The following is a 23,261-nucleotide window of genomic DNA, read 5'->3' as shown; positions in this document are numbered from 1 at the left end:
AGTATGATCATTGCTGAAACCACTCTTATGACTATAGGAAGCTACAGCTTAGCAGTAAAATGGGAAAAATGTTCTAATTGAGCGTATTTACAAAAATCGTCAACTCATTTTCTTCAGAAAGCCTCCTCTGCCAACTTGATAAAACCAACCTTACAAGTGTCATACTTGTGCATATATATATAACTCATTTGCAGAACTGAAGATTTTAAAGTGTTTGAGTTAAATGGGTGCGATTGTTACATTTTACTTACATGCAAACTTTCACACTTTGTGTTTATTTTTAGAGCAAACCTCCTCGACAGTCTCCCGTATATTGGCTTGGGTTCCTGCCTGTTTTACTCACTCACGTTGTTAGATGCACGCAGTGCATTTTTCCACGTAGTGTCTGTTCCTCAGTTGCACACAACCACATATCCATAAACTGTTTCTCATCCCTGGGTGGAGTGAGTATCCCATGGTGCACTGTAATAGAACCTCCAGGTGGTCTCCGATTGGCTTGGATCACTGAACATCCCTCGGAGATGGTTGCAAGCTTCTTGTTGTCGTCTCTCAGTGGGGGTTGCGCCACTGAGACTCATTTTCAAGTTGTTTCTTTGGTGGATGGGGCAGACCTTTATGCCAGTAGCATTGGATTTAAAAAAAAAAAAAAAAAAAGAAATCAAATGTGTTTGATTTAAAAGACTTTATTGACCTCTGCCTTTATATAAACACTTAAATGGCACACTATACACATAATACTTGGTTCAGGAAATAAGTCAGTTCCTTCAAATTTACACACTGTCTGAAGAGGAAATCCCCTGTTACAAAAAAGCATTTTCTAACTTTTCTCATGTATGTAGCCAAGTAGAAACGTGTGGTTTAATTCGGCCAAGGTTTGAAACTACTCCTATAAGATGGAGGCAAATGGAAAGAGTGTGTTAAATTCATTTCACCCCCATAATATGCAGGCTAAAAATGTAGTACACTTTACTACAATCTTCTCTGTAATATGAACAGATTGTTCCTCAAATCATCAATGCAACATTTTAAATACAACAAATTAAAATTGCCATGGACTAAAAAAAATATTGTGTCCTTTAACCTTATAGTCTGTGGTACATCCTTTTGAATCAATCACTCTAATCAAGTGCTTTCTGTAGTTCTTAGCGAAACGTTAAAGTTCACAACTGGTGGTTCTTAAGCAAACTTCTTTGTAAAATAATCATTTTGTTCAGGCGACATCATTAATAAGCTAAAATACACACGTATGACTAATGCTGTGTGCTACCGATTCAGAGCCTCTTCACTCTCGTTCCTACTCAACTTATATACATTACATATAAAAATACAGTGAGTTCAGTGAAATTAATAGTTCCTTTTTAACAACCCTATTAGAAGGAAAGTAGTAAAATAATACTTAAAGCTTTATGTGTAGCCATGTTTCATTTCATGTAAGTTCACATCAATTAGCAACACTGACCCATAGCGGGGAAAAAACTACACACCACTTTGTCATTTACAGAAGCCAACGCTCTAAACAGAGCGGAAGTTATACAGCATACGACTGACTATGTCTGGCTTGTCCACAAAGGAGCAAAACGTTCCTTTAAAAAGGCTTTTTTTCGACCGGGTTGCTGATTCCCTCTACTTGTTTTGTGTCCAACATGTCAACAAACACCGGAAAACAGCTGGTGTTTGATCCGTTCCTCCGTCTTCACCTCCTCTTTGGCCCTTCCATCATCTTTGTGACACACGTCTGTCCATCTCACTGACTTCTCCTGCTTGGACAGCGGGATCTCGTCTATGTCGGTTTCCTCTTCCTGGTCTTCAACAGAAATCCTGCTCCCTGATAGCAATGAGAAGCCCCTTTGATGTTGAGCTTCCTCCTCGCCGCCTTCCCGGGGGCTGGCTGTTTCGCTCCTTCCGCTGTCCCAGCTCTGCCTGCGCTCACTCTCCTCTTCCTCATCTTTAGTGTTTCTCCTCAACCTGTCCATCTCTGTCTCCATCAAGGGGGACCTGCACTCTGTCTCGTCTCCAGTCGAGTTTTTCTTTGCCTTGGTGCGACCCCTGAGGTTCGGCATCTGAAATCAAACAGATGTTTGAGACAGTTTTGTGTCTTTTTTCTTTCCATCTCTCCAGACACCTGACAAACCATAACAAAGCCTCCTTCATTGATGCCTCTTTCCTGTACAGTTTGAGGGTGACTATTAGCCTATTAATAGACTTTTTACGAGTGGGTTTATATTTGCTGTACATCCCATATTTAGTAACATGACTTTTTAATGGCACCTTCTGTGACATAAAGTCGCATATCCTAAAGGCACAACAAAAACAAGTGACAGATTTGGCTTCAAGATGTAAGAAAAAGGGGAGCAAACCTTGAAGTCTTTTCTCTTGCGCTGCAGAATGGGTCTCTGAAGGAAGAGGATTTGCTTGGTCGACAAACTCCCGTCACTGCAGAAAGACGAGAGCTGCACTTTTACTGCCGTTGCCTGTTATCTTATAATCTGTCATACCTGCATATCGCTACATTTGTTAAAATCTAGTTTCTGTTGGCTGCGGTTTTGTAAAGTGACAGGTTACAAGACAAACTTATTGCAGTGACAGTGTTTTTGTTCACAGCTCCAACAGATTTCAAAAGCAGTTTCATGTTGAGATGAGCAAATGATGAGGATTCGTTAGATCTTGAACCATCTGTCCTGCGTATCTACGCTACACTGTCAGTCCTAATCCCAAAAAGAATGAGACAGGCAACGTGTAGGGGAGAAAAAAAATCCCCAAAGCAGCAGTCTTCTGCTTTTTGGTTTAGGTGACACTATTTGGTGTGATGACATGTAAATTAGCAGACTAAACTAGGACTAAGTTTAGGTAGAAATGTGACTACTGAATATGGCTGAAGCAGTAGTATCTTGGGGTGTAGTTGAATACCTGTTGGTCTTCACAATTGGGGTTGGTAACACACACATTAGCCTCCATCCATATGGTGCTAAAGACTGGAGTAGCGGGATGTAGTCCGTCTTCACCACAACACCCTGAGCAGGAGACAGAGATACAAACACTTACACAAACAGTATATAATCATATAAATACAAAAAAAAGCAGGAATAAATGTGCAAAATATGCAATTTGCATGTCTTCTCCAGAGCATTAAAAAGACCCACGTCAACGACAGTCCACTGCTCAACCACGATGGCGTCATACGAGGCGATTGTGGTCTCCTCAGCAGAGTTCTGGAAGATGAACACACTATCCACACATGAAACCCCATTGTCTGGACAGAGAAAAGAGCAAATTAAAGAGCATCAGAGGTGATCCAGACAGGAGTTAAGAGTTCATCTACACTCTGCAATTTCTCATTATTGATCCTCCCCGTTTGCCCCTGGCTTGAGCCTACCTATTCCACAGGTGACTGAACAGTGACTTACAGTGTCAGCTGCAGACTTACAGCACATAACTGTGGTTGTATGGTACAGCCAAAAGAGGCTATTATTAAAAAAATATATCCATTTAACATACCATTATCATCACCAAGGTGAAAGAAACCATCAATGAGGTGAGCACCACTTGTGAAATGTTGAGTCATATGATCAAGCCAGTGTGCGTCAACGTCTGTGATTAACCCTGCTTCTCTTTGTACTCGAAGTGGCACCCTGAGTGAGTAGAACCTCAGCGAAGTGTTCAGCTCCCCTGTGTGGTTGTACAGGGCGAAGAGTGGCATCCCTACAGACACAAGACAAATTAGTAGTTGTGGAGAGAGTTAAACTTCCACACAATATGTCAAACTAGGCAACAAACGGGATACGGCTGCTTACGAGCCGGTGCCGGAGGTGCAGTTGCATTCTTATCTTTCTCCGAACTCTTGAGCCGGATATGGTTGTTGTTGTTGTGTGTCGTCACTCTGCTTCGTTCATGTGATGTTTTGTCATGGTTGCGTCCGAGCTCCGGAGAACTGAGCCAGCTGTCTGAGCTTGAAGCTCGTCTTTCTCTCTGGTCCGGAAGGTTAAAATGTTTCTCTGTGGATTCTTTGAGGTTTGGTAGTCTACACTCTTGCTGCCTGGTTGTACCTGTAGTTTCTGAAGAGCTGGGACTAAGCGGGTTCCTTTGGGCATCCTCTGGGGTTTCACTGGGATACCATTGAAGTGTGTCTGTACCAGATTTGCAGTGTTCTTGAGGTTGGTTTGTTGAATCTAGTGACTCTTTGAGACTGATCTCCGAGGTCTGATATGTTTCATCTAACTCTTCTGTGTTGTACTTTGAACTCTGGGTGGGTTTCAGAGGGCTGAAGTCGGGGCCTCTGGGCACCAAAGGCTGCGCGTTACATTCTACACTGTCACGATCTAACTGTCGAGGTTCAAAGGGGAGACAGTCAGGTTCTACATCGTTCTGATGTGGTTCTGTTGGGGTGATGTTAGCGCTGGCGGGGTGTCTGTGTATGGGTGATGGGCTTGAATGTAAGGACGACAGCTCTTCGGGGTCCCAATGCCCCAAGAAGCAGGGTCCACCACCTGGCTGCTGCAGAAAGCCGACAAACATCACCCCTTGTTCTGCAACATCCTGGATCTGTAGGTGCAACACAAACACACACATTGTTGTGAACTATATACACATCAACAAACCATTAGAATCTAATCTGAGTGAAACATAAATGTAAAATACCTAATTCGCCGCCTTTAAATACATTTGTACGGTGCCTTCTACTGTAGTCAGGCAAAGCCTCATTCACACACAAACAAAGGCAGACGTAGGCAGAGTAGATATTGTGCAAAATAACATCCTACCTAATCATGAGCAAAGATCAAATATTCAAATAACAAAAGGACCTCATTATCTCAACGCATCAGTGTGTGTACGTGTGCGACAGCGTGTGCGTGCGTGTGAGTGTCACTCCCTCCCATGGAGTGCTGGTGGTTAATTGTCAGTTGATATTTGGGCTGACAGTTTTAGACAGGCTCAATGGGAGAGAAATCATATTGCCAACTACCACTGAACAATAATGAGACACATCCTCCCCTGTTACCCGCTACGTTTGACACTTCACTCATCCATCCATACATACAGTCTCTCTATTAGCATCCGGTACACTCACAATTACACCTATGCTCACACAGTTTTATCTGATGAGTGCGCCCAGAGACCAATTGAGAATGGGTGGGCTAGTGAGTAGTGGAAAATAGAAATATAGAGATTTCATGAATTTAATTCACACACACACACACACAAACACACACACACACCAGCATGTCAGTGTCTTCCCAGTGCTGCTCCTAGGTTCTTATCTTGAACTCTGTGGCAGCTTGTGATCTGATTGGTTATTCATGTCACGCTGCCGGAGCCTATCACATTATACTCAGTGATGTGCATTTCCATCCAATCAGGTTTCCCTTTGTGCTCTCTGGGTGTTCAGATGCAAATCTATTCAATAGAGCACATTTTCATTTCCCCATTGCTGGACTGCTGGCAAATTCATGAGCAGAGAGACTAAAAGTGAGTTTTACAGCTGATAAATGCCAGTTACGATGCTGTGGTTAGGCTCAGTATTTCTGGCTGAATTCTCACTATATAGTTTACCCCACTACTGTAACATTTCATACATTATATAGTTAATTTCTTTGTTTCTCAGTTAGAGAAGAGTGAACAGTGTGGCAGGTAATGCAACTAGTGAGAATCCAGTACGTTTTCTTTCCTGTTCTCATTTTTTATACAGCCCGCTTGGGTCTAACATGTTGCAAATGGTCTTCGTTCTTGCTCATCTCCCTTTTACAGTGAATTGTTAAAATCTCTCCAATCACATAAAATTGCAATATTTGAAATGGAAAAACCTCTAATCAAATTTGTTCTATTTGACTTGGAGAAGCTCTGCATGTCAGGACCAGCAGTTTACCATATGGCACAGGCAGGCAATTATAGGCAGTTGCCTGTAGCCGTTTGTGCTCTGTAATGTTTCCTTCATGTCACAGCTGTGCCAAAATGAAAAATACACACGAAAACGCACAGTGCAACAAGTACAGAGGCAGAGGTGGCGGGAGGGGTGGCAGGAGGGGTGGCAGGAGGGGTGGCTTCTACATAGGTTTGTTTTTCTACTCCAATGATCTAATGATTTAACCAACCACCAGTCACTTTAATACTAATATACTGCATGTTATTGATCCTCTTGGGGAAATCGTGGTTGGACAGCTACCAGACAGTACATACTGGCATTACTACAGGGTTTCAGTGCCTTGTCAAAGGACACCTCATCAAGTAGCCAGGAGGAACTGGAAATCAAACCACTAACCCTGAAGTTCTCTCTCTCTACCACCCCTATATTCACTAATCACAACTGGACACCTTGTATCACTCACCTTTCTGTTTTGTTTTTAAAGGACTATTACCCACAGTGAACCTTATATCATCGTACATAAAAACAATGCCATTCACAGTGAGATTGGGAGATACTCTCCCTACTCTCTCTTTTTTTTGTTTTTTTGAGCGTCAGTACTAAGAGAAAACGACTTGGATCATTGCATCATTAGTTCTCTCAAACTGGACCAAACAAAGAAAGTGCAGATTTACACTCCGACTTGTTTAATCAGACACATTCAGTTATATGTACTATATTGCTGCATGTACTGGCAACAAGGCTAATAACCTGGAAATTACAGTTTTACAGTATCCAGCTAATGGATACTACAGTATTTGAAGACATCAAACTACGAAGGTCATCATAAGGTTATTTTTTATTGTAACTGTAAAGAAAATGTGGATTGCCGACTTAACTCTACGCCCCTTTGAACTTACCTTCTTCACATAGCTCTGGATCACTTCTGGGTCAGCAGCCTGGTGACCAGCCACACACACATCTGTCTCCAGATGATGTCTCGCCCACCTCAGCTGGCTTTTGTCTGAACTACAGGATGAGAAATGAAAAGAATGAACCAAATATCCATCAATCACATATAATTTACAGTTATATTCTATTCTTTTAAACCAGGAAATGTAAAGTGTGCTCGCACTGTTATAACATTAGCCTGGACTGTTCCCTTTGGGTTAATTTCCTATTCATTATCACTGGAGCAACTTCCATCACACAGTAATATTACAGTCTAAATGAGCTTCGGCTCTATACATTCTGGTAGAAATACTTATGTTCATGAGCGCTCATTGACCTAGAACGATCACAGCAGAAACATAATGTCAGTTCTGGGACAGGGTGATTTTTCCATTTAAGGAAAGCACACATTCAACACAATGACAATAGATTTATAGACAGAAAAAGGGACTGCAAGACACCATCATAAAAGGAGTATTCAAATACGCCTCTTCAGATTTGGATTGAGGTCAGTGGGATGGCCGTCGTAATATCTTGTGCTCTTAAGGCATGAGTGACATTCCTAGCTAGATTCGAAACAGTAGATCTGTCAGATATTTTTCTTTCATTTTTAGGGCTTTTGATGAAAAGGGATGGTAGTGATAAAAGTAAGATAAAAGATAAAAGGCAGAGCAAAGGGGACCAAGGGGGTGAGGAGGACAAAAGAAAAGAGGGGATGGCCATTGTTGAAGAAAGCAGATGAAAGGATGGAGAGATGGCTTCTCTCTTTCAGCGTGCTGTTCCCCACTGGCGAGCACTCATGATGCAATCAGACGTCTCCACGGTGACAGGTGCCAGGAAGCAGCAGGACCACATGGCAGGAGGGGCATCAAAAGAGCAGCCTGGCACCTGCCTGTGCACTTGAGGATGTGTGTGTTTGTGTGTATGCATGAATACAATATGCTGCTCCTTGAATTCACATCAAAAGAGCACACTGAACTCAGGAGGCTGGCTAAAACTGTAGACTAAGCAAAGGAATTCCTTTAATTGCAAGAGGTAGGAGACAACATATGGTGGGTGATACATGTAACTAAGGTTCTCTGAGTGAAAAGACACAATGATTGACAGAGGTGTACATTTATCATTTGTCATTTGGCAGATGCCTTTCTCCAAAGCGAGTCACAAATGAGGCAGGCAGGGTACGTATAAGGAGGTCTTGCCTAAGGACAAAGCATACCTGTCTATTTCAGACCCACCAACAGACTCAGGCAGAGACTTGTCTACCTCCAGAATGGACTCCAAAACACAATATGAACAATAAAGTGTATGCCGTCCAGTGCAGTGAAGAATGCTCTGAGATGTACGTTGGAGAAACCAAACAGCCGCTACATGGGAGGAGTAACACATCAGAACTCAAAATCAGCTGTGTACCTTCATCTTAAGACCAAATGACACTCTTTTGAGGACAGTGAGGTTCACATATTGGACAAAGAAGACGTGTGGATTGAGAGAGGTGTGAGGGCAGCCTCGAATGTGCCAATCAACACTTTCTCACTCAACAGAGGTAGCCTTAGACGCAACTTGTCTTTTATTTATCCACCCAGTTGCCATAACTCAACTTCCAGATGTGCAATGGCTATTCATCCAATAGTATTTGAGATATTTCAATCTGGAATGAACTGATAGACTGTCAATGAATAGAAGCTATCAGCAGGAAGTTGTGGAAATGTAGCTTACCAAACACAGTACCAGTGTTCTCACTGGAAGAATTGACACATCCTGAGACACAAAACTTAAGTCCTAAATCTCTGACACTAAAATCTAGCTAAAGACAAATCCACCAACAAGACTGCATGAACAACAAAAATGGATAAATGTACTTCCCGAACATTTTACTGTCCTTACTGTTATTATTCTAAAATTCTTGCCTATAGGGATTAAAATGAAAAGGTGCGCCCATGTGCTAATTTATGAGCCTGAGATAGCATGCATATTGAAACATTAAGTCTTAGGAGGTCTCTGCAAATGCCAGCAACTTCCACAATGAGATGCTGAGAATAAAGCTCAGCTCGCACGCTGTACCAGAGCTGATAGTAGGGAGGTGTGAAAATAAAACTCTGTTCAAATATGGTGGAGAATATTATAGTTCTTAGTGTTACTGAAAAATATCTGGGTTACAGAATAGATAGATTCACATTATACAGCGTAGTCACACACTATAGTATATTATCATGTATAGTGAAAAGTGAAAGAATTAGGACAGTGAGCTAAAGTTAGTCATTTTTTGTGGCTGACTCATCTGCAATTAATTTTACATCTAGGAAAGGAGGTGAGGATCAGAAATTTGCTTGTGATAATGGGTCTCAGTTGACTTCCACGTAAAAACAAAAGCTGCTACCTACTAAATCTGGCTGCGAATGAATCACATTTATCTTAATCAATCTGTCATGTACAGTGAAGGTGCTGCTGCTGTTGAAGACAAGGCTGTGTTTAGTTTGTGTACCTCGGCGTCTCTCGAACTAGCACGGCCCGGTGGAGCTGGCGTTGGATGTGCGCATGCCGAGGCCCACAGGGGTGGACGAAAGGGTGCACAGCAACCAGGACAAACCCCTGGGCGTAGAGCTCCCTCACCTGAACAGGCAGCTCTCTGACCGAGGACAGACATAGCACGGATGACACCGGCACCTCTGGAGGGGGGGGGTGGAGAACAGAGGGGAGGGGAGTGAGAAAAACAGGGTTAGACAAGAAGAGGTAACAAGGAATGGTCAAGGAAAGGATGTAGCAGATTACAAATAGGACAGAAATGCCAGTAAGTTATCTGAAAGTGAATAAAAGCTGGAACGAAGAGGAAAGAAAAAAGAGAAAACGGGACAAAGGGTGTGAAGGAACAAAGACAGAGCATGTTTCATTATGATAATTCCCACTGAACACCAACACATGGCATCTTCACGCTAAATCTGAAACTAATTACACCAGAACTATTAGCCTCTGTGCTCACTGTCAGCTGCACAGCCTGGCTCTCGGAAAACACAAAGACATGCACCTACTGTATATAAATGCTGGGAAGTGATCATCCACATTGCCAGACGCAGACTTTTAACACCTACAACAACAGACACAGTTTGATGAAATACGCTCTCATACATCAAAAGGTTTAAAAGACAAAGCTATCGCATTGCCTGTTTGGGCGTATGGTATTACACCGAGCCCGTTCCCTTATTGCCAAACACAATGGAAAGAAAACCCCTTCACTTCAGTGGAAACGGTTAGCGGAGCTTATCGTATGGAAGCAAACTGTCATGGCAAATCCACCAGGGAGAGCGCGATGTTTGTGAGAGCCACCCTCTCGGGGGTCAGCACATTGTGGTGAGGCTCTCTCTCTCTCTGTTTACAGGCTTTTAAAGGAAACACGTGCATGCATGGCTGTGCGTTTCTGTATCACCGAATGAAACCAGGTGTGTGAGAGAGAGAGAGATGAGAGAGGTGGGGGGAAAAAAAAAAAAAGAAGGGACACAGAAAGAGAGGGGCAGTTAGCAGAGCTGTGTTGGAGAGGGGGAGAGAGAGAGATGAGGCTGTCTGTTTGTGCCTGAATGCTTGTCACCCTTTCCCATTCAATCTCATTTGCATGGGTCTGGAGAAGAGAAAATAACCTGAATAAATTATCTAGACACACACAAAACACACGCATACACAGAGATGTGCAAGCTATCTCAGTTTCAATTTGTCCTCCATCATCTGGCGTGTGTGCGTGCAATCACAAAAACACACATATGAGAAACTGGCCAGGATTCTATGATACAAGCGCGCCAACACACACACACACACACACACACACTCTCCTGACTCCCATCTCAGCTAAACAACTGGAGGAAAACTACCTGAGAGAAATCCAACCATCACATCATCTTGGCATGACTGCTTGGAACCACGAAAGGCCTTTCGTCAAGCAAACACTTAAACGGGTGTCTGCAGAGACTTATCAAAAGCAGTAGAGTGATAATAGTAATAACAGCTGGAGACTGAGGTTGGGTGGCGGTGGAGGGGGGGATAACAACGATCCTGTCACGGTAAACAGTCATTAGCTGTCATTAGCTCTGCACGGCTGGCACTCAGCCACCGACGAGGTGCAGGCAAGGCATACAGAAGTTATTAGGATGTTATGCAGCGCTTTAGGCTGGGAAGCGACTTCATTTATACTGTCTGCCACTGTGGGATTTAAAGGGAGGTTGCAATTCCGCTCCAGAATGGGAACATGGGAACGGCTCAGGGCAGAAAAAGTTGGGTGGAGTTTTATAGAGTCAGCTAGTGAGGGCAAGGAGGGGTAGCAAAGGAGTGCGCGTGTTTATCAAGAGGGTTCGAGGCGATGAAGTGGTCATGTGCGTTTCAGTGTGAAACTGCGTTTTAAAGAGTCAGACAAAGAGTGGACCTCTTCTGTGCGTTCGTTGCACGAGATAAGACACATACTGTACATCCAAGGGTGCATTGTTTAATGGGCTCAAGAAGCAGCTGTCACAAAGTTAATCCCCACTCACGCTATTTCCATCTCAACTCGCAGCTTCGACCACATGACAGCCTCTGTGTGTTGTGAGCAACGCGTCACTTTTTTTGACCCTGGGTTTCACAGGGCTGCACAGGGAGTGTGAGAGTCATACGCTTCCCCTGTAGATGCTTGAAAGGGCTTATTAATTCCTTGTACAAATCCCCGAATCAGCGTGCGACTGTAAAAATCATATCTTGTGGGTTATGTGTGCCACGGCATCTGAGCGAGTGTGTGCGGGCCATCTCTTTGCCAGTGTTGTCTCAGTGAGTGTGTGCGAATGAGAAAGAGCTCGAGCTAAGCCTGCTAGGTAATGCATGGGGATTACTACTCACAGCCAACCTCGAGGCTTATCCCCCTGCTTCCTGGAGGTTCACGTTTATTTAAATGGCCTTCTAATGACTCGCAGAGGTTTTTAGGCGAGGATATGTGCCAAAACAGTGACTATAAAATAATCATCTTCCTGGAGCCAGGAGCTCCCCACTGTTTGGGGAATGTAGCCATAGGCTATGACAGTTGTTGGTCAGCAGCATTTGAGCTTATTAAAATGAGGTTTGATCTCATCAGTGCACCCGATTTACAAGAACGAAAATGGCTGGCAAATACACGCAGGAGGAAAAAAAGGTTTGCTGTGGTGAGAACGCCGTGTGGCGTTTAAGGCACATACAGTACCATGTTCTTGTGATGCTGTGAATTCTAGTCTTGCTCACTTTTGACACATAGCAGCTTTCTGCCATCTTTGCTGGCATTCTCAATAGGCTTTTTTTTTTTTTTTTTTGCCACCAATACTGGAACGACATTAAAAAATCATCCAGAAAAATAGTTTGAACCACTGGTATGTCAGATCAGCATTTTCAAAAATCTTTCATAAAAAAAAAATGTTTATGTGTTTACTGGGAAAAGTGTGTCAGGCAGTGCAGATGTTGCAAAGTGATGGATTGGAGCCGAGTCGAATTCATCACACACATACTGATAGCAAAGATATATCATGTGCAGTAAAAGGAATATATCAAGCTCTGTCAACAGATGAAACACCTATCCTAACATTCAGATGTGGCTCACGCAAACATGGAAATAAATAGTATATGTGCCTGTGCAGAATAAACTTGCCCACAGGTATACAAAAGCACTACAAACCACCGAGCATCAGACACATGTTGTAAGTTTTAATGAGCTGAGTGGGTCTGTGTCTCTGCAGGGTGGCAAAAAGTCATCATCGGAGTTCAGCTTCTCACTGTCTGCTCCAGAGACCGGCATTAGTCACACAGCATCACACCTAACTTACTTCCTCGCACATCCGCGGATTCCTGGCTCACGCTCGCTCTTTCTCACACCTCTACCTCTCTTTTCTCTCGACTTCTCCTCTCCTTTCTCTCGAGACACCCGCTCCCCTCGCTGCTCCAGACCCCACTAACGCTTGCTGTGTCTTTCAGTTTTCGTGTGCTATTCATTCTCTCACCCTCTGTTCTTTGTTACACCTCCTTGACTTTCTACTTTAAGGGTTTTTTTTTCCTCCTCCATTCTACCTCTTTTCAGTTCATCTTCTCTTCTCTCTCTGTTTCTTCTGCTCATTATCAGAGCACAACTTTGGCATAAAGCAGACTGGGTTCAAATGCCACACCTGGCTGTTATAGTTCCTATTCTACATTCAAGTCAAAGTAACCAATCAGCATTACAACACAGACAGTGAAGATCGTGGCACTTTTTAAAGGTGGATGATTTGTCTAGGTGCAGCAGATTGGTGATCAGAGAGTAATAAGACAGTTCAGTAGAATAACACATTGGTTTGAGCACAAATGATGAGCTGGTGCTGAAAAACCTAATAAGTTGTCTATGTGTTAAGCGCAGGCCAAATGCCTCAAACATTGAACATATTTCTCCTCCTCCCTGGATTTCTCCACAGGGTCGCTGTGACCCAGTGTGAGCAAATTGTGCTTAGTCACTTGGAAACATGTTTCAGCTCAAGCATCGCTAGAGCTCATAAAACAAAGGCTGACACTACATTATCAGCCACATTGTTGTTCCATCACTCACGGGTCAAAGGTTAAGTTAGAAACCACATTGCACGCCTCTCCGGTCTGAACATTAAGCTCTTCTTCCTGAAAACACAATTAAGTTTAATAAACAGACATCTAGTCTCACATATCTCACAGGGGCACCAGCGAAGATATTTGTTTTTCATTACTGTGTGGGAGTCGTCAAGTCACACTGGCAAGGAAATAACGTTATTAATGGAAGCCAAATTGAATTAAAGCATGGATTTGACCGTGGGTTTCCTCAATGTCATGGGCTGACATACAGATTCCTCTATCTGCCTCCTACATACAAACACACACACACACACAAACGAGCACACACAGACATACAAATAAATCCCTTTGCTGGGAATGACGTCTCTCAATCTCCACAAACAATCAGATAATCCTTCAGGAATCCTTCATTCCTCTTGGTTTCTCTATCGCAAACGGAGAGGGCGATAGAGACACAGAGAGGCACGCACGCACCCACTCACAACTGCCCGCATGCACACAATCAATTCGTAGTGTTATTTTTTCCTAAAAATAGGGTATACCCATCTTAAGCAGCTCAGGTGGCGTCAGTGAGTTTACCATATAAATGACCTGCCTGTCTGTCGAAAGATAACACTAACTCTGTTGACTATTAAGTGTTTTGTGCGTGCGTGAATGAGCCTCCATGCTTCCTTATTTGAACGCCATCAGCGTGCGAGTGTGTGTGTGTGTGTGGCCGGGCCTTTCTGTATCTCTGCGTGTGCGTTGCTGCCCATTTGATTAACAACGAGAAAGATGAACAATCCTCATGCCTATTATCTGTTTTGGTCACCGCCACTATTTCGGTTTGCCAGATTACTCTCCGCCAAACTACTTTGCCAAACATAACAAGGCTGGCGGAAAATGAAGCCGACTGGCAACCGGACCACTGCCACTTGGCTGTGGGTCTGTGCCTGCTGTCTGTTACAATGTTGCATTGGAAACTCTTCTAAACTCTTCACTTGCACCTGCTTCAGCATGTCGGGTGATGGAGTGCACAGCGCCGGCTTGTAGAAACATTAAGCCATAAGGAAAAAAAAAAAAAATGGGGGGATTTTTTCTTAATAACTGCTTTTAACACCGTTTCTCCTTCTCGTCTCTCTTCCATCACTCCGTCCATCTCCTCCATCTCTTCACAGTCCACACCAACACAATGGCAGACTAAGTATTTTTAGAAGCCAGATGCCTCTAGAGGATTCTCATCAAACATTCTCAAGATGCTGTGAGCACACACACACACACACACACATTAATAGACACGCAATTTTTCATTTTCACAAACAGATACACACATAACGCAGACACACACACACACCATTCCTAAGACAGTGTTCAAGCACATATCAGCCTTTGTCATTGTGCGAGGGTGAGGCAGGGGGACGTTGCAGGGCACGGCTACAGCATGCACAATATAGCTGAATCGGAGAATTAGACTCTTTGAACTCCCCGCAATACATACAGACACGACTTCAGCTTATAAGCCACTTTTTGCCCTCAAGTCACACAGTTGCTGACCTAAACATTTCATTTAACTGGTTGAAGTTGGAATAGCAACTGTGGCTATTTTAAGGGTGGAACACACAAACTGTGTAACCAAGAGTTCAGGATGACAAAGCAGAGCAGAGTTTAGTATGTAAATAACAATACTTAAAAAAGAACAGGGTGGACAGTATTAAGAATTCGTTTTAATTACTTTGGCTTTGACTTTGTGTCTTCACATTACCAAATGTGAAGACACATTCCTTGGAGCCTGTTCCCTTCTCCAGGCTGGAACTGGGACAAATGTGAATCAGATCTGAATGAAGCTTGCCTGCTGCGTCTGATGGCCAAGATTTGTTCTTTTCAGTTGAGCTGCATCTGAAATCGCCCTCACTCCCCTGTTACTCATTCATTCTCTGCTCTTTTAAACACACGCTTCACTTAAAATAATTATCACAGACATATGAAGAACAAAGGAGGAGCAGCATATTGCCAGCGATTCAGTAGAAAAGAGTACATTATATGGATCATATGGTTATGCAAATGTTTTTATCTTTCAAGTTTGATTTCAGGGTTGTACAGCAACAGCTAAAAGTACATCCAAGCTGAAGGTCAGGAAGTTAAATAACAGAAACATGCATTTGTTTGGTTGTTGTTTGTTTTGCAAGCTTAAAGTCTCTAACTAAAATGCTTTAGCAGCTGTATCTTTATCCTTAATGTTCATGTCTACATTCTTTATCAGAAAAATGATACGTAAAAAAAAAAACACCTGTCTATTTTAAGTAGTGCAAGTGTAGGAGAAGTCAGGTCAAGTCTCATGAAATGCATGGTCCACTGGGTTTCACAGGACCAGCCCAAGCTCTCGAGAAAGACAAGACAAAACAAACGAGGAGGAAAGGTGCACACAGGAGAACTGACGTGTAGAGACTGTTACAGTATCCATACCTTCTTTCCCTAAAAGGAAATCCAGGAAGTGGTAGGTGTATGCCACACCCACTTTAGTCTCCACCTGAGGCCGTCTGAGAGTGGAGTAGATATTGCCCGGGCTTTGTCTCTCTTCTGCCTTGCGCAGCTTAGGGAGTCTACACCCCATGTCTCTGCAAGAGAAGAGAAGAGGATCTTTTGTATCTGTGCTTTTGAGTTATTTGCAAACGTGTAAGAAGTGTGTGTAAGAACTGCCAAGCTAACTCTGGAATACAGCTGCGTTATCAAGCTAAGCAAACTATACATAATCTAATTCTGTAGGAAACACTAGAGGACGGTGCTAAAAAGACTCGAGTGTGAGACATGGAATTGATAAGAGTTTCTAAATATATAAAACACATTAGCACTTCCAATAGAGCACACACACACACACACGCCTAAATGACATTTCTCACTTGCAAGCTCAAGATGCATAAAATACAATGATGTGGGTCTCTTTCTCTCTCTCACACAGACACACACACACACACACACACACACACTCCAATGATACTGAAATATGAGAGTGTCAGGCATTACCTGCTTGGTGGGCTGTGATATGGGCATCTCCTAATCAAATAGGGCTGATTGGGAGCGACATGTTTGATCAGAATGAATTAAAGTAGAAATGAGACCAATTTCCTGCCCTGTCAAGCAGAGCGACATGAAACTAGATAGACTAGAGAAGAGGAAAGGAGTGAGGATGGTGAGCATGTTGTACCTTAGTAATTTACATGTTGATCCCAGGGTAGCCTTGAAGCAAGGAAGTCTAAACACAGTCTTTTTCAGATTGTGTAAAGACTAGTGTGCCTTCAAGGATAGGTGATGTGAACCACACGTTGGAGGGAGATTCAAATTTCAAGGCAATTCACATCCAGAGATTTTAGTTGCACAAAAAGGAATTAAGAGTGAGAAGGTTTTTTGATTACGAACGATTAGGGTTGAAATGCAGAGGAATGATAAATGGGTTAAGGGTGTAAAATCAGAGGATGAATTAGGGGCAAAAGACATGAGAAGAAGGGTATGGTCAAATATCATCAAGCTAATCTGATGTGACAATGTTGGCACCCTCAAACCATTGCCACAGTTACGCTTAATATCCCCGTCCGCCACACCGTGTAAGGGCCGCACTGTGAGGTGTGCTTCTGTATGTGTGTGTGTGTGTGTGTGTGTGTGTGTACATATGTTTTCCCCAAAGGCAGGTCCATATCTGTATCTCTGCATCTGTTTGGGGAGCGTGGAAAATGACACAGTAACTCCCATTGGGCCAAGTGCATGGACATTAACTCAGCTAACGATCCCAACAGATGACATTAAGCCTTATGTGTGTGTATGCGTGTGTGTGTGTGTGAGGTGCGTGGTGGGTGACTTACAACTTTGATTGGACAGTGTATACATTTCCAAAGGTCAGAAAGTTGCAAATAGGCAGCATCTTTGATAATTCGTCTGCATTTAGAAATTTGTGAATAACAAGGTGTTAGTCAGTCATGTTTTTTCACTACAACATGCTCTGTTACAATGAGGGTGGAGGAGGAGATGGAGGGATGACAGTATATCTCATCAGACTGACTCTCCTCTCTTCTTCGTCACACCACCCTTCTCCTGTCTTTGCCCCTCTTAAATCTCAAACCATTATCTCTTCAGCTTGTCTTGTTCATAATTTCCAAAACTCTCTCCCCTGGTCTGACCCATGCTTTAATCACCCCTTTTTCTCTTCAGCATCCCCTGTACTTCTGTCTGCCTTGATTACGAAAACTGCCTTATTTCTATTGGTACAATGGTCTTGATTAGTCGCACACTAAACTATTAATTTTCTTCTTTTAAGTTGCAATAATTTCTAACTTTCACCTGCTCATTACAAGTTCATCTGACTTCTACTTTCTACTGTCTTGCTTCTTTTATTATCTTCCTCAAACTCTACTCTCTCCCTTTTGTCCCTCAGTTTATCACCCTCATGCATGCTTTCTGTCAACACATTGTGTGTTTGCGCACTTCATTACTACATCACCATTTAAAGAAAAAGTCAGGATGCTGAGCAAGATGAAAATTAAAAAATAATGATTGCAAATGATTTAAAACCTATATTTAACTGGAAATGGTACAGACTTATTCTGATAAATGTTCTTGTGTTTTGAAAGATTTATTCTCATTTTGAATTCGATGCCAGCAGCATGTGTTAAAAAAGTGTTGGGACAGGGGCATGTTTATTACTGTAAACATGCCCCTGCATCACTTCGTCTTGTAACAGCTCTCAGCATTAGAGTTGTTTCAGTTTTGAAAGCATCTCCCCCCATTCTTTCTTTATAAAGACTAACAGTTGCTATACAGGGGCTTTCTTTGTCATGTTTTCAATGGGTAACCAATCTGGTCTACAGTCATGCCAGCTTAGCACCTGGAATCTTTTACTAAGTAGACATGCTGTTGCGAAACGTGCAGAGTGATTTGGCATCGTCTTGCTGAAATATGAAAGGCCTTCTCTTAAAAAGATGTCATCTGAATGGCAGGATATGATGCTCCAGAACCTTTAAATGTCATTCAGCATAAATAAAAGTTACTTATGGTGTGTACACTAATGCACCCCCATAACATCCCATATGCTGGCTTTCAAACTGTGTGCTGGTGATAAGCCAGATGGTCCCTCGCCTCTTTAGCCTGGAGGATAACAGGCATGATTTCCAAAAAGAATTTCAAAATTTGACTTGTCCGACCACAGAACAGTTTTCTCACCAGTCCATACTAAGGCAGCAGCATATCTGTATCTTTTTGCATGTTAGAGCTTTAGTTGTGCAATGGGTCAATGTGCTCCTGCCTGAGGGTCCAGAGCTCATGGCAAACAATATTGGTGTTTGCGGTTGTCCCTGAAAATGATATTATGTACTGCACATGAATGAATCTAAAAAGCTAAAAAAATTACTAAATCTTTAATAAATGACTAAAAAATTTTGTTTCTGTTTTTCAATGGAAATTTTTGTGTATTTTCTATCTGCCCACAATACATAAAATGTCCCACTGGAAAACTCTAAAAACCTCTCCATTCTTCCCACCATCCATTCTGTTTCTCTGTGTGGTGACTCAATGAGTTATTGCAGCAGAAGTGCTCCCTGCTGAGCCTGTTAAGTCCTATAAAATGATCACAATGTCTCCAGACAGACAGACAGACAGACAGACAGACAGACAGCAGCTGAGTGGGACCTGGGTTATGACTACAGCATGTAGATCCACTCCCCAAATATTCTCCCTCTAGGGCTGCACATGCTCTGTCTGCTACGGGAACAAAGCCAGGTTAATGTGACGATGCTCAGCAAGCTTCATGTCTGGCTCATTAGGGAAAAAGAGGGTCAAAGGGTGAAGCACAAAAATGGGGGACAAAAATACGGTTAAAATATGATAATTATGACTTTTCAGCAACTGGGTTATGAAGAGAAGCACATTTAGGATACACACGCCCATAGAGAAGGATTTACACTACTTTCCGTAGATCCACTTTCGTGCCCTCTGTCTTGGCTCTAGTACTCTTTAATACAATTTCTAACCTATTCCTATGCAAATGGCCTCAATTTTCAAAGAAACCACGTGCATTCATTGTCCCTATTCTATGCATAATGCATTAGAACGGGGCTAAAAAGTCATAACAATTTGGAATAATTTGCTTACTATTTTGCTAGTGGCAATTGATTTTATAGCTTTCAATAAAACCTGATTGGTTCTAGTCTTGGTCTCGAGTAGCCTAAAGGCTCATCTGTTTGAACATCTAATCATTCTTTTCATTGTATGCTGACAGCTGAAACAAAGGGATCACTTTAACATATGAGCTCTTGTATGTAAGGTTTGGAACAGATATGTATAATTTAACATAACTTTGAATGCAAAAAAACAGCATTGTTGTATCGGGAAAAACTCCTACGAGTTCAAGACTCAAGGCCTTTTGCTACATGCGAGGCCCTTTTCTCTACACGTCGACTTCAAACAGAAGCTCTCACTTGCTCTCACGCATACACACAGGCAGAAAACGGCCTTGACAGCAAAAAAAACACCCATTAAACTGGGAGAGATGGGAGCGAGAGACAGATAAAAGCAGTGAAAAAGAGAGAATAAAGTGAAAAGGGAGACAGACAGGGACTAGCAGAGGGCTTCTCATTATAGAATCTCATGTAACAGAGAGTTTTGAAATGACAGCGGATTTACGAGAGAGCATAATCCGTCTGTGATATGCCACTGCTCTGCTACCACCCGCGCCACTCACGGGAGGATGCCTGCTTTCCAAGAAGCACCATTCATTCACAGCAGTGGGAGAGCTACAGGCGGGCACAGGCTTGGGAAAATTCACAGTAAATATAGACGGAAACACCAGGAGGCTTTCATTTCTAGTTTCTTCATACTGAACAATTTACATTAGCCTTGTCACTGCTTTTTTTTTTTTTTTTTTTTTTTTTTTTAATGACAGTGATGATGATATATATTATAATACATACTTAAACCCATAATGTACTACTTGGCAGACTAGATACCATCATGTTAATTATGTTATAAATGTTAAATAATCTGCATTAACAATAAGGAACCGGTGCAAGAAGTGGGGTTCAGCACAGGTTTGCAATGTCAGACAAGATACTAGTTTTCAAACTAATGCCCTTACCTTTCCTCTATTATCACATGATTCTCTTAGCAACTAAGTGATAGTAGTAGCCTATTCTAACAAAACTTGAGCCAGTTTAGTTGCCTGACAGCGAAGTGACAGTGGCAAATTTTAATAGAAAACTTTTGCCATAAACGTTAACTAGGGATGAAAGTTTACTATTTCAGGATCTTGAGTAGAGTCATATCATGAGGCAGATTGTTTAGCACGAGTCCTGACTATAACTACTTTATGGCACCTGAGGAAAACTGTTTGCATTTGCTGCATGTAATATGCTGCAGTTGCCGGTTGTGTTCGGTTTTTGCACCTGATGCACTGAACTGATTTATAGCAAGGAGCAGCAAATAAAAGTGTCACTGCTGGATTTCACACTCCTATATTATCACACTCTAGGTCTGTTTAGAAACCATAATTCCAGCTACTTGAGAGCGGATGGCATTACAACTAGCCTACTATATATGCACAGAAATGTTCAGGCTATTAAAAGTGTGTGACTCTGAATTAAATCATATTTTATGTATGGCAATTTGACAATACAAATACAGCTCTGTCCATAAAAACTTCTGGATTATTATTAAGATCTTGTATAATATTGTATGTTTCCCCACTAAATTTCATAATTAGAGGTGACAGACTGATTCCTAGGGTGCGGTCCTAGGGTGTCACTCAGTATCTACCCAAGGATGGAGGAAGCTGGCGATGATGGGAAAACAAGCAACACAATGAGGAGAAAGACAGAGGGAAAAGGCAATAGAGACAGACAGCCAAGATGAAAAAGACAGACAGCATGAGCAACTGGGAGCATATCAAGTTGTCTGGAGGAAGGCGTGATTTCCCCCAGGCAACAAAATAGTCACCTCAAAAGGTGTTTTAATGAGGCTGCATGGGGAGGATAAAAACAAATTATGACATTGATGTATTGGTCTGTTGAGCAGCTCCCTGCACAGCCCATTTTGCTCTAAAAAGAACAGTTTACGAACAAAGGAGGACTGTTTTGGCTGGGGCATCAAATTTCTAAACCTAGAGATGTGCTCTTAAAATACTTGAATCCATCATTTTAAACATAATAGACTTAATTTCGGAACAACTGATGAATTTCCAGCCTACAGTTTATATGGTCAATGTGATAAACTAGATGTCACTCAGCACTCATGGGTGCTTCAAAATAGGTTTCCAAACTATACAGTGAGCACCCATACGTGGTCATGTAAATAACTGATGCCCATGCATTTAGTGGGTGCAATGCAGCTTGAAATTGAGTACTTCTGTTACATTTTATTTTTTTTTCTCCTGGTGCGTTCAACTACCAGTCTGTCTCCACACACACACACACACACACACACACACTCGCAAAACACGTGGCTCGCTGGAGCTGCCCCTTAACGGCGGCGGTTTAGTGAACGGGAAATGATACACGACAGGTCGCTTACGCACCACATCTTTCTTGTTCTGACACACACACACACACACACACACACACACACACACACACACACACACACACACACACACACCCTCCACCCCTCCTTCCATCTGCGCTCCACACATTTGCTCCGTCGCGCATATCTCGACTTCACTTCAACCTGTGACAGTGGCAGGGGGCTTATTCATGTCTTTCCCCCCAACGAATACGAGTGGCACAAAGCATCACATAAATCAAACGACTGGCTGGATGTCTAAACCAAGAGGATTTCTCACTGTCACAGGTGTTTTATTTTGAAAGGGTTCCAAACGCCCCTTCACGACCCCTGCACTATCTAATAATCGTCTTCATTTTTATTATTATTTTTTACTATAACAGTGTAATCTCAAATACCACATAGATGAAAAAGAGACAACACTATTATTTCAAACTATTGCATTTAGTTTTTAGTTTTGGTCACTCACGTCGCCTGGCGTCACCAACAGCGCGTTCCTCTGGAGATGTGGAAACTCTTTCGTGAGGAAAGAAACGAACAGTGAAAAGACTTAAACTTACCAATCAAGTGGTTCCCAGTCTGCACGAAGCGTCTGCTGGACCCGAAGCGTCTGCTGGACCCGAAGCGTCCTCACACCTGAGTGTGGAGACTGCGCGTCCGTCCTGAGTGTCTCCGCCTGACGTCTTCAGCAGTCACACACACACGGCGGCTGTGACACAGCTGATCCAATGGGAAGAAGACGTGAACGCTCCATCTACAAAACACAACTGACTGCTGATCAGTCTCGCCGGCAACTCATGATGAACACTCCGCTTACTTCTCCGTCTGTCAGCAGAGTGTGTGTGTGTGTGTGTGTGTGTGTGAGTGAGAGAGAGATGATGAGAGGGGAAGGAGAGAGTTGTTTCCACTCATGCTCTCTCCTCCCTGTTGTTCGTCACTGGCTGCTCTCCACGTCGGATCCCCTGCAACACTATGGAAAAACAATATAAACCTTTCTGTAGACTTCACATAGATGAAACTGTCATTTACGAAATGGTCCCCGAACGCAACCTTGAATAATAAGTAAAAGTAACCATCTACAGGTAATATGCAGATGACTGTTTCTAGATGTCTTTGAACCCGTGTGAAGTTTTTGTTTCAGTGTGTTGGTCTCAAATGGATGTGGGTCTCCGATTAAGGTTATTGCAGTAGGAAAATTCATATTTTATAAAAAGCTATCCAGACATATCCATAATTCAGAATCGTCTGACTGGGGGGGGGGGTAGGTGGGTGCGGCTGGTGGGTGGGTGGTCACAGGCTGCATACTGCTCCCTGGGGAGCCCAGTCACACCACTAGACTGTGACAAAAACAAAACGCTCTGTGACCAAGAGATGATGGGCTTGTTGCCAGGGAAGACAGGCCATCCAACCCTAA

At 42.7% G+C, this 23,261-nt stretch overlaps 1 protein-coding gene across 1 annotated transcript; it reads right to left on the bottom strand.

Annotated features, from left to right (window-relative positions):
* Nucleotides 1-35: 35 nt before the first annotated feature.
* Nucleotides 36-22,680, bottom strand: rftn1a (raftlin, lipid raft linker 1a). The gene is made up of 10 exons (XM_026347670.1): nucleotides 22,408-22,680; nucleotides 15,776-15,927; nucleotides 9,270-9,453; nucleotides 6,757-6,865; nucleotides 3,792-4,539; nucleotides 3,496-3,699; nucleotides 3,141-3,250; nucleotides 2,908-3,011; nucleotides 2,358-2,433; nucleotides 36-2,060 (listed from the first exon to the last, which is right to left on the bottom strand). The coding sequence occupies exons 2-10, from the start codon at nucleotides 15,921-15,923 to the stop codon at nucleotides 1,647-1,649; spliced, it is 2,097 nt and encodes a 698-aa protein (XP_026203455.1). The 5' UTR covers nucleotides 15,924-15,927; nucleotides 22,408-22,680; the 3' UTR covers nucleotides 36-1,646.
* Nucleotides 22,681-23,261: the final 581 nt, after the last annotated feature.

The sequence above is a fragment of the Anabas testudineus genome, chromosome 11 (assembly GCF_900324465.2).
Source record: "Anabas testudineus chromosome 11, fAnaTes1.2, whole genome shotgun sequence".
Classification (NCBI taxonomy): Eukaryota; Metazoa; Chordata; class Actinopteri; order Anabantiformes; family Anabantidae; genus Anabas; species Anabas testudineus.
The sequence above is the reverse complement of the archived record's forward strand: the minus strand, read 5'-3'. Positions and strand labels throughout refer to the sequence as shown.